At 44.6% G+C, this 12,807-nt stretch overlaps 1 protein-coding gene across 1 annotated transcript in view; it reads left to right on the top strand.

Moving 5' to 3' along the window:
- LOC144769643 (IgGFc-binding protein-like) overlaps positions 1-3,493 on the top strand; it is a 388,460-nt gene extending 384,967 nt beyond the window's left edge. The window contains exon 21 of the mRNA XM_078653819.1: positions 2,443-3,493. Within this exon, the coding sequence (XP_078509945.1) occupies positions 2,443-3,493 (1,051 nt within the window). The remainder of the gene's footprint in view (positions 1-2,442) is intronic.
- The last annotated feature ends 9,314 nt before the right edge of the window (positions 3,494-12,807 follow it).

Below are 12,807 nucleotides of genomic sequence, written 5' to 3'. Positions count from 1 at the left end.
GTTGGCATATTTGTTAGGCAAATAAACCTGCAGCAATTTATTCCACAAAAAAAGGTGTCTTGTCTGTTTATTTCTCCAGGATATTGCTGTGGGGGGGCTGGGGAGTATTGCAGATATTGGCCCAATGTTCTGGAGACCAGGGCCGGTCCTAGGATTTGTGGGGCCCCGGGCAGGATAGGAACATGCGAGGCCCCGCTAATTTGCATAAGACGTAATATCACAGCAAGTGACATCATAGTAAGTGTCAACTGACCACATCATTTCTGGCACTGTTGATGTAGCTTTGTAAAAAGCTACTTCTATAATGTGGATATCACTGAGATGCCTACAAATACAAATAATAGCCCTAATCAAATAAGTGCAACTTTTTTAAAGCTCTATTATGTACAACACCAACACGTCAAACTAGGTTTAAGAGCCAGGCCCATATCTCCCCAAAACCATTGTTTCCAGATAAGTGCATGATTAAAATTCTAAGACAGACTGCCCCATAGCTGTGCAGTTGATCATCAGGTGATTCCCACATACCCTAGTTGCACCAGTGAAGTTCACAGTAAAGGCATTTGCTTTTATCAGGCATGGGCATCAACACAAAGGGATCCATGCTGGTTTGGGTGAGTGACATGCAAATGCTCCTGTATATAACAGAAAGCACAAATAAGAGGAGGAGATGACACAGATAACATACACAGGTTGGGTGGCATGAGCTTCAAAAGCTAACCCATTCCCTGAAACTGAATGCCTAAACCCAGCAACTACTCTCAAATTCAATTTTTGAGAGAAGATAATAGCTGAACTAACATAAAGATATAAAGATGAGATGGCTAAATAGGGACAAGAAGGTGCAAAAAGGGAAACAACTGTCAAAAGCTACGATGGGAGCCAATCACTCTACAGACAATCACTTCCTATGACTATCAGTGGTGGCAGGAGGGACTGCAGGTGGTGCTAGAGAGCTGCAAGCTGCTAATCGACAGAACGCCAGAACGCCGGACTGCTACGGATGCGGCCACCAGTGCTGCTCTGCTGCAGAGGAAAACGGAAAATGGAAAACCGGCAGCAGCGAAAAAATGGGCTACGGGCTGCCGGCTTCCATCTACTGCCTGTTTGCCTGGCCGAGAAGCTACAGGGCTGCTGAAGCCATTTTGCAGCTCTGCTGGAAGCAGCTGTACAGCCAATGGGGCACGCCGAGTGTGAGGAGCGGCAGGTGAGGAGCGGCTGCAGCAGACGGATGTGAGCGCTGAGTTGAGTGGGCTAAGCGCCGTGTTAAAAACAACACCGCTGCAGCGGGAGGGGGAGTCACTGCTGTGCCCAGCTTTACCGCACCCAGCCCCCCTACCAGCTCCACCACCGAGGCATTACGAACAGAGAAAACCCAGGGAGCCTGGTGCCGGGAGTCAAGAGGGGGGAGACAGCAGGACTTGTGCGCCGGTGAGTCAGCGCCAAGGCGGCAAAGCATGGAGCTTGGCGCAGGGGGGGGGGCACATGCAGCAAAGCTAGAGCCTTAATCCACTCAATCCCCCAGGCAGCCTTTGGGACAGAGGCAGTGGTCCTGTGCAGCATCAAGCAGAACTGAGTAGGAGCTGCACAGCAGCAGGAACAGTAGTAGCGTGCGGCGAGGGCAGGGACAACTTCACCTGCCACATTAAGGCTGTAGGCCACCCCCCATAGGAGAATACATTGACCTCAGCCGCCCCACCACCGCAGTGGGCATGCCTCCTGGTCGAACCGGGAAAGACAACTAATCTGGGCAAACAACGAGGACCAGAAACTCAACCTTAATACAATCACAGGAAAAACCCCGCCCTCACAGATCAGCTAGGAGACGGAAGGCGAAGCTTTTCTATCCTCCAATGTCCCAGCTCGTACACAGGGCTGGGACATTGGGACGAGGAGCTCTCAGGATGTCCCGGAACTACCGGGCGACGCCGACATCCCGGGACCGGTAAACAACCTTTACAACGCAACTTTTACATCGCAGAGCCTTTACAACGCAACCATTACAACGCAAACTATTACAACGCATTGCTCTGGGGGGCGCTCTAGGATAGGGAATAGGTTAATTTACTATCCAATAACCTTCCCTAGTGTCCACGGGGACTGGAGTTGGAATAGTAAATTAAACTATTCACTATCCAGCACCCCAAAGCACTATGCGTTGTAATGGACTGCGTTGTAATACTTGTGTTGTAAAGGCATGCGATGTAAAAGCATGCGTTGTAATGTCATACATCCCCCGGGGCCTCCTATCGTGCTTCCAGCACTGACACCGATCCCAGCGCCGACCCCAGCAGCTCCATCGGGGAAGACCCATAGCCCGCTTAAGTCAAATCCCCACACGCCTCGGCCTGGCGCTAAAGAAAACACTAATGGGACCGCAGGGATCAGGGATATAAGAAGCTTTCTGCACCCTAAAGTAACTAGCTTAGCCAAACTCCTCAGGACTTCAAATTGCTCACCGCCTAATAAAGTATTGGAGGACGGGCAGACTCCAAGCCCCATAGCCATCCGGGCACTAGGCATACCTCTTTCACCAATAATAACCACGCTCCAGGGTGGAAAACCCCCCAAACTAGAGACATTAGATAGGGTTGGACCCAGGTCCGCTCACTCTAGAACCCCAGCTCCGACCTACCAACAACTGGAAGACTTTCAACTTAGCCCAACTTTAAACGGAGCATCTACGTTTGTCGCACATAACAGCATACATTCTGACAACGAAAGAAGAGCCTTGGCAAGCAGAGCGCACTTGCCCGACGTGCCTAATAGCACTCATGTATCCAACGAAGGAGGAATCCCAGAATCATCGGCCGCCCTACAAAATCAGTCACTGAACCTGTCGAGACGGAGCACCCCGGAACAAGATAAAACGGCTCAGCCATCAACATCAGTGAGTAGCCACACGGATAAGGGGGAGAAGCCCCCAGCGATCACAGATCATTTATCACTGATCAACGAGGCACTCATTTCAATGACAGGTGCAGCAATAATGCACGCAGACAAGCTTGACGCCCAGATTAACATATTACAAACTGTCACTAACCTGATCTCTGGGATCGACTCCAAACTGGATCACTTGAACTCCTTGATCCGCAGAGCACAGGACAGAACATACTTCAAGCCAGAGTCATGCAGCTGTAGCCCAATCCTGCACAGCTTAGAAAAACTCCCAAATATCATTAGCACATTAATAGAGGATCTTAAGAAAGAAGCAAGTAAGAACCAGAACTTAATTGCACAGGATCCCGCTCAGGTTTCTTTAAAAACACAAGGCTCAACAAATTTCCGAAGTTGCAGCACAGAAACTCATAAAGGAGAAAATTTTGCCAGTGCGGAACTTCCAGCAATGTTTAATGTGAGCAGTACAAACGCCACCCTGAATCAGGCTAAAAACCAAGACCCTCAGCACACTACTAAACCGATCAGCCCAGAACTCCAAACCCTATCTAGGAAAAATAAGAAAAAACTAAAAAAAACTCAACAAGGTGAATAAAAACAAATCTTACGTTTCCAGATCTATCCGGCAATGGCTATGGCCTGACAACCAGACGCCTGATCATACCGAGAGTCAGCAAATGGACCAATTGACAGCAACTACTAAAATTGTAGAAATAATTGAGTCAACTCCGGAAGCTTCATACATAATCAATTCAGCAATAGATCTGACGACGCTGGTTTCCCTTGCAGCTCCTCAGCAAGCTCCAGCCTCGTCAATACAAAACCAAGTAAATAATTTGCAAATACAAATCAATGGGGAAGTAAACCAAGCATCTCTAAGCGACCATGATTTGTGCTCAACAAATTTACAGCCCGCCGCTCAAACAATGATCATGACGCGCCGAGCGACCCAATTGCCATCGGATGCCATTAAATCAGAGCATGCCGAAAACATGTCGTACAACAACGGCTCGTCTAGCTCACCGCTCACGGTGGCATTCCAGCAGACAACAGGGCTAACAAAGCAGGCAAACGCCCACCCACCTGGTGCGGCACAGCCATTACTATTTGGCACCCAGGCAAAAAAGTGGAAGGACGCGGACTCTGCCAGCCAACTAAACTACACACAAACCCAGGACTGGAAAATAATGCTGTACCCGGACTATGTTTCACAGGGAAAGTGGGACATCCTCAATCGCAGCAACCTCCTAACACTTTGCGCAAACATTCCAGGGCTGGAAGGGACAAAAACGACAGATATTGAGACCATCTCTTTCCTGCCGCCAGACCCGGAGGAGAAAAACGAAACCACAGAGTTAACTTTCACCACCTTGGACATGGCCGAGGCACTGAAAAATCAACAAAAGCTACTGGAAAGCTGGAGTATAAAAATAAAGTCTAAGCCCGTGCAAAAATACCCCCTAATTCTAAAAACTCATTTCTCGCATTTCCAGCTGGAAAGCCCAGAACAGCAAGCTGGAGGGCATCTATGCTCGAACTCCTCCTCTACTCACGCGCTAAATGCGATGTCGATCCTTCAGGGCTCCAAAGGTAGCACAAACACAGGTCTAATTAACGGCACCCCAATCAAGATAACAACCAACTTGAGCCAAGGCAAACGTTCATGCGTAATAAAGGGGTGCGCGAGCAAAGACTGGTCTTGGCTGCCGCTAGCACTAAATCCCAGCTCCTAACAGGTATTGCCCTGAAGACACCGGCCAACTCTATCAACCCACGACCAACGAGCAAGCGAAACTTTTAAACAAAAACCGGATCTCTAATAAATTGAAAATCATGACCTGGAATGTTGCTGGCCTCAAAAAGCTGTACAAAATCAAACTGCGGTGAAATTTATGGAGGAGGCGGACATAATCTGCATACAAGAATCCTGGCTGATCAACCCTCTTTCACTAAGAGGATATGCAGAATATGGTAAACCAGCAAGAAAGGTCAACATCTTTGGAAGACCATCGGGGGGACATGTGTCTACGTAAGGCATTCGTTGAAATTGGAATTCGTGGAAATAAACAATGTTCCAGACTCCCTTCAGGCAGGCATCCTGAAAGGCCGGCACTCGATAAACGGAAATTTTTAAATTTTACTAATTAATATCTACTATAACCTACATGGGCCCATAGCCAACTCGCCCACGCTAACAAACTATTTAGAGCCCTTATTGCTCCAACTCCCGTCATTAGAATGTATTATCCTTGGTGACCTCAACACCCACAACATTGGGGTGCAAACCACACAAAGTCATCAGTCTGGGGCTACTATTGCACTGAACGACCTATTAAAATCTTACAAACTGGTGACAGTGCATTCAGTTCATCTAAAGAACAGCCATGGGGCCTTTGTTGGTCCTACGTACAACAACCAAACGACGATCGACTATATATTCTTAAGCGACAAACTGCAATCCCTAATGTCAAATTTCTCAGTTCACCCGCGCAGCGACAGCGATCACGCCGCCTTAACCATCACGCTGAATTTAACAGTGAATACACGCCACAGGCTAGAATGCATTGGAGCAGCCGACGGCGAAGAACTGGTAAAGTTACCCAGAAGAATTGAATGGGGGCAGATTGCAATTACTACATTTAACAACTGGGCAAACTCGTGCATAGGCTGGCCACCGAGTGAACAGAAGAAGGGCGCAATAGCAACATGGAACGGCATAACCGGGACCCTGGCGGCGACACTTCGTGGGGACACAGATAGAACAACTCATTGGCATCCTCCAACTGCATATGGATACAATGAAGCAATCAAAACAAGCGCTAAACAACTGAACACAAAACGAAAAGCCTTCCGCAAAACCGGCACAAGCTCAAATAAAAAACAATTACAAGAAGCCACAAAAAGCCATTCTGAGAAGGTGTGGGCTGCAAAACGTGACCACTGTGAAGCACAATGGCTGAAAATCTTCGACCTGCTGAGTCCTGGGAAATGGCAAGAGTTCTGGAGTTACCTAAGCAATCTCGGAGGAGGTATAAACCACAGAGAAAACTCCCTCGAAGCATCTATCTGGGTTGCCCATGTAAAAGCACTTTACAATGAAGACGGATCTGCTAACCAGCAAAATGACGCACCCGCAGCAGGTCATGAGCCAGACAGTCACCGAAAAGAAGTCCCCGCCCGGAAAATCGTTAGTGTCTAAAATCCTAAAAAACATCAGGCAAAACGGCGCACCGGGCCCTAATAGCCTTCCTGGTCACTTATTTAAAGCGAACATTGAATTCTGGTCCGAAAACCTGACCCATATGTACGCTGAATGCTGGCTTTTGGGGGATGTGCCAGACCCATGGAGAGGCTCGCTCCTGCATCCAATCCACAAGAAAGGCCTCAAACAGATCCATCAAATTACCGCATGATTGCCCTCCTGGATATCGAGGGAAAAGCCTACGCTAGTGCCATCCTGAGGGACCTTGCAGACTGGACGAGCGAAGAAGGCCTTCTCCCATTCTGCCAAACCGGATTTAGACCTGGGTCCGCCACAGTAGATAACATCACCGCACTTTCTTTCTTGTTCCACCAAGCGCGGTCGCGCAAAAGTCTCCCCCTATTCGCCTGCTTTATTGACTACTCTGCAGCGTTTGATGGGGTAGACCGCGCCATCCTGTGGAGAAAGCTGGCTCAATGGAACATCAACTCATCCCTGCTAAGAGCGATCCAGTCTTTTTACCAAAAAACGTGGGTGAGAATCAAACTTTCGAGGGATTCCGCATCCGCGAAGATTGACACAGATCGAGGTCTAAAACAAGGGTGCGTTTTGGCCCCACTGTTGTTTAATCTATATACAGCGGACATGGCGAGGGCTTTGACAGGGACAGCCTTAGCAACCCCAAAGATCGGAGGGACCAAAATCCAATTCATGCAATATGCTGATGACTTGGTACTCCTGGACCACACTAAGGGCCTCATTATGATTGCGGATAATCCGCATACTCCGGGCCGGCGGAAGCCACCGCCAGCCCGGAGTATGCGGATTATCCGCCGCAGTGCAATAGAAGACCCACCGCCAGATCAGGATGGCGGTGGGAGTTCGGTTGGACCAGCGGCGGACGGCAGGTCCGTCCGCCGCTGATCCGCGGTGTGAGGAGGGCTATTTGGTGACGGTGTCTGCAAGACACCGTCAGCCAAATTAGGAATTGCACGAACACATGCTTTTCCGCGGCGGCTTTTCCGCCGTGGAAAAGTATGTGGACTTTGGCTTTTGTGGGCCCGTTGCGGGCCCCCAGGGTGTCGGGGGTGGGGGGTGCACATGGGGGGTACCTATGGTACCCCCCAACATTTACATGCACAAAGCGGCAGGCACCGCGCGGTGCCTGCCGCTTTGTGCATGTAAATGTAACACATGCAGTTTTAACATTGCGGCGGTTGCTGCTTCAAGCAGCACCCGCCGCAATGTTAAAACATACAGGATGTGACCGCCAGGGTGGCGGTCACATCCTAATTTGCACGGAGGGACCGCCGCTGCCCCTGCGGACGGTCCCTCCACCTCTGGGGTGGCGGACGGACGCAAGTCCGTCCGCCATCCTAATTGGCCCCTAAAATTGGGCTACAAAAGGCGCTGACGGCACTTGCAGTATATAACAACAAAAACAGGCTGGTAGGAAATCCCTCCAAATCAAAAGTAATCATCTTCGGACAATATCCAAAGAAAAAATGAGTAAGATGGAGGCTTGGTCATCTCTCCTTAATAAGCACACAGCGATACACCTACTTGGGAATTTGCTACCAAGAGTCGGGGCTTTCAAGTGTCCACTTAAAGAAAATTCAAGGCAAAGGTAAAACCATCACCTACGCCCTCTGCAAGTTACAAGCCTCATTATATAGCCCATCTACAACGGCTATTCAAAGAGTACTCAAAGCTAAGTTAATGCCGGCCCTCAATTATGCTCAACAAGCGTTCCCGGGTAAACTCAATAAGGACCTAGAAAAAATCCACTGCAGAGCTCACAAGTGACTGTTCCCCTTACCAAGGTGCACCAGAAAGACCCTCGTCCGTTTAGAGTTCTCGCTCAACCAGCAAAACCTGGAAGAGATGGCCGCCCTAAGTAAATATTATTTCCTTACAATAGCGGCACACGAGAACACACTCAAGGCAGTTTTGAAACATATCTTCATGGAACCTGGGAATCCCTGGTCAGTCACTCTTAAAGCGGCAAAGGATCTTCTCAATCTTGCCACAGAGTCCTGGAACCCCGAACATGTTAACTATACTGCCATTAAAAATGCGATAAAAAAACAAGTCCGCGCGCGCTCGCGGGAACTGGACCTGGAGTCACTGGCAAAAAGAGACTTTCACGAGTCCCCATGCCTGCCGCATACTGTGCACAACCCTAATCACCATCTCACGCAGGCCGTGGGCCGCGCAGCCCTTCACAAGATTTTAGCCTACAGACTACACCCACTGCCCCTAAAAGAACTATACGCCTTTGAACAGGCTGGATCAGGTGCTCGGGAATGCAGGCTCTGCAGGTACAAACGAGAGTCACTGGCCCACCTTCTACTTTGTTGCCCGGCTCTGCGTATGGCTCGCAGCCTTTACCTTAGGCCCATCCTAAGACAAGTGGGGTCACGCACTGCAAAGGAGGCAATCTACCAACTATATACACTAACTATGGTAAAACAGATGGCCTGTTTTGGAAAGTTTATCCATCAGCTACGGTCCAAGCTGATGGTCACCCAGGGCACACATGAATAGAGACCTTGCAGACGCACGTTGGCCCGCCTTACCACGAATCACCCTTTTCATCGTATCTTCCAGTGCCTAGGGAACCACCACACAGATTTGCTTGCCGATACTCTCTTGGTTTTAACTTTTGTAATTTTGTATTCTGGTTTTTAATGTAATGGTTTTGAGTAACCAAACAATAAAGTATTCATTCATTCATTCACTCAACAGACAAGTAGTAAATAAAAGCAACAAAACAAGAAGGCTTTATTATAGCAGACCCAGTGCAGTTTTCCTTACAATGAAATGAAACCTAGTAATGTGGAGTAGGTTGGGGAGGTGATGTTTGACTTTCAAAATACATTTCCCATACTCTCTGAGTATCCCTTAGATTTTCATTTTCAAAAAATTGAAGTCATATATCCTTAATAGCTGAGAAGACACTTGCCAAATTGCGAAGGGTCCAAACACATGTCTCTTGAATCAAATGTAGCCTAAGAAGTAACAACCAAATTGCACCAACCCTCAGGTAAATCCACTGGATCTTGGTTAAAGAGACAATTGAATGGAAGACCCTTCCATGGCCATGTCCATCATCCATAAATTACTCCAGTCATGCCCCAGGCTACCCAACCAAACACTTTTGGTCCTTCCAATCGCCAATACAAGATGTACCTTCCTAAAACGGTTCCATGTTTAAATATCGAAAACAAAAATATAGACAACAAAAATATAGATGTAAAAATATTGATTACAAAAATATCGACTCCCTATACTTAAACAGGTAAGTACAATAATATCGACTCAAAAATATCGACTTTAAAAAATAACAGAACTTAAATTAAATTAATTAAATAATGTTATTATCATTAACAAATTAAATTAAATTAAATATATATTTTAATTAAATATAACAAATAAATGTAATTTAATAAATATAAACACAAAAAAGTGTACATATACATATATTTACTTAAATACATTTTATTAACTATTATCTTTCTTTAATTTATCAAATGTATTAATTATAAAAAATAAAAATAAAATAAAAACATATATAAATATTTTAAAATAAAATAATATATTCTATATTTAATTAACACATGAAACTCTGAAAAAAACAATACATACATTTAATAACAAAATGAAAATATTAGAAGCTAAAACATTTAGCAGCAGAGTCAAAATGTATTTAATTAACACATGAAACTCTGAAAAAAACAATACATACATTTAATAACAAAATGAAAACATTAGTAGTTAAAACATTTAGCAGCAGAGTCAAAATTTTTATTCCCACTCCAGTGAGTGCAAAAGTAGGGAAAGCGCTGGATAGCGTAGGGGTAAAATGTACTATTCCCACTCCAGAGAGTGCAACAGTAGGGAAAGCGCTGGATAGCGCAGGGGTAAAAATTACTATTCCCACTCCAGTGAGTGCAACAGTAGGGAAAGCGCTGGATAGTGGAGGGGTAAAATTTACTATTCCCACTCCAGAGAGTGCAACAGTAGGGAAAGCGCTAGATAGCGTAGGGGTAAAAATTACTATTCCCACTCCAGTGAGTGCAACAGTAGGGAAAGCGCTGGATAGCGGAGGAGTAAAATTTACAATTCTCACTCCAGAGAGTGCAACAGTAGGGAAATCGCTGGATAGCGTAGGGGTAAAAATTACTATTCCCACTCCAGTGAGTGCCACAGTAGGGGAAGCGCTGGATAGCGTACGGGTAAAAATTACTATTCCCACTCCAGTGAGTGCAACAGTAGGGAAAGCGCTGGATAGCGTAGGGGTAAAAATTACTATTCCCATTCCAGTGAATGCAACAGTAGGGAAAGTGCTGGATAGCGGAGGGGTAAAATTACTATTCCCACTCCAGTGAGTGCAATAGTAGGGAAAGCGCTTGATAGTGTAGGCGTAAAATTACTATTCCCACTCCAGTGAGTGCAAAAGTAGGGAAAGCGCTGGATAGCGTAGGGGTAAAATTACTATTCCCACTCCAGTGAGTGCAACAGTAGGGAAAGCGCTGGATAGCGTAGGGGTAAAAATTACTATTCCCACTCCAGAGAGTGCAACAGTAGGGAAAGCGCTGGATAGCGGAGGGGTTAAAATTACTATTCCCACTCCAGAGAGTGCAACAGTAGGGAAAGCGCTGGATATCGTGGGGGTAAAAATTACTATTCACATTCCAGTGAGTGCAACAGGAGGGAAAGCGCAGGATCCCAAAAAAATAAAAAACAAAACTATCAACATTTTTATTAAATTTAATTTCCAATTTTAACACAATTAATATATCATTATATATATATATTATTATTAACAAAGATTAAAAAAAATTACATATTATTTACCACTATAATATCCACAACACACACCTAAAATTAATTACACAATTATATTTAATATTTACTAATTAATTAATGAAAATTAATTCATTAATATTTATTAATTAATCATTTACATATTACTTAGCACACTATAATATACACAACACACACCTAAAATTAATTACACAATTACATTTAATATTTACAAATTAATTAAAGAAAATAGATTCATTCATATTTAATAATTAATCAATAAAAAAAAAATACTTACCAGCTTGCACACCATTTACACATTAAAACACCACAACACACACCTAAAATTAATTACACAATTACAAGTAATAATTACTAAATAATTAATGGTAATTAATTTTTACATGTTTAATAATTAATCAATTAAAAATTAATTACTCACCACTCTTCACACCATGTACACACACAAATACCACAACATACACCTAAAATTAATTAAACAATTAACATAATTAATTATGAATCTATTAATTAAAAATAATTAACAATTAATTACCAATTAATAAATTAACACATTAATTATTCAATCATTTTATATAATTAAATCTTGTTGTATGACTTTATTCGATACAATGTATCATAAAAGTGTACACAATTCATGCATCTATTTAAAAGACAAAAATACATCCTTGTTTTTTTTTCCATTTAAAAGGAGAGAAGTATCTCATTGTCATACATACAATACAAAATAGAATTTAAAAACAGTATTTTAATAGCAGTGTTTAAAAAACAGTTAAAAAAAAGACCATTAAAAACATGAATTTTGAAACAATATCATTTTGATGGGGACCATAGCAAAACAGAGGGCATCTACAGCTGGTCCGCCCGAAGGAGCTTGGATCTGGTTAACCTAGCGCATCCCAGATATTTTGCTGTCCCACAGACTACACTGGGGACAGAGGTGTCTGATGTAAGAATGTGCAGTGCTTCCCTAAGATGGAGTAGTTTCTGTCCTGTAACTCCAGTTCTGTAGTAGGGGTATCTCTGTTATAGTCATAATCTAGTGAATAGTCCCGCCCATGTGCGTGGACCCCGGAGCAATCAAAAATAATCTCTTACAGTGTCAAAAAATGCAGAAATGCATAGACACTTAAGAGAGAATTTAAAGACAGATAATGCAGCCAAAAAAAGGCTACACTGTCCAGTACTTCAACTAGAAATTCCACCATAAAATCCACAAAACAGCAAAAGCCTGTACAGATTTCCATTGCTATAACAGCAAACTCCCTCAGGAATGATAGAGAGAAGAACCTGGACAGACAAGCCCCATAGGCTGCCATTATGTGGCTTAAATAGGATACTGTGCCTTTAAGGAACCTTCCAGAACCTTCTCCCAGTATCCCAGAATGCATAGCAGGTCCAACTTAGCCTCAGTTCTTTTTGAAGGCGTAAAAAAATGCCAGACCTGTAGCATTATGTATCTGAACAAATCTCTACCGGGGAGGAGGGCGGGCGCTTATGACTATAACAGAGATACCCCTACTACAGAACTGGAGTTACAGGACAGAAACTACTCCTTCTGTAGTAGGGGATCTCTGTGTATAGTCATAATCTAGTGAATAGAATGGCAAGCCCATCCCCACATCAAGCGGCGGTGGAGAATATGAAAATTACGCCACTATTGTGCGAACAAATTCCGCAGCGAAGCCTGCCTAACCTGAGCGTCTGCGCTGGCATCAGTGTCCAGGCAGTAATGCTTAGCAAAGGTATGGACTGACTTCCAAGTGGCCGCCTTGCAGATCTCTACAAAGGGAACATTGCGAAGCATCGCTGTCGTGGCAGCTTTGCCTCTGGTGGAATGAGCCTTAGGTTTACCCCCTAAGGTCTTATTAGCTTTG

This window comes from Lissotriton helveticus, chromosome 7, assembly GCF_964261635.1.
Source record: "Lissotriton helveticus chromosome 7, aLisHel1.1, whole genome shotgun sequence".
Lineage (NCBI taxonomy): Eukaryota > Metazoa > Chordata > Amphibia > Caudata > Salamandridae > Lissotriton > Lissotriton helveticus.
The sequence above is the reverse complement of the archived record's forward strand: the minus strand, read 5'-3'. Positions and strand labels throughout refer to the sequence as shown.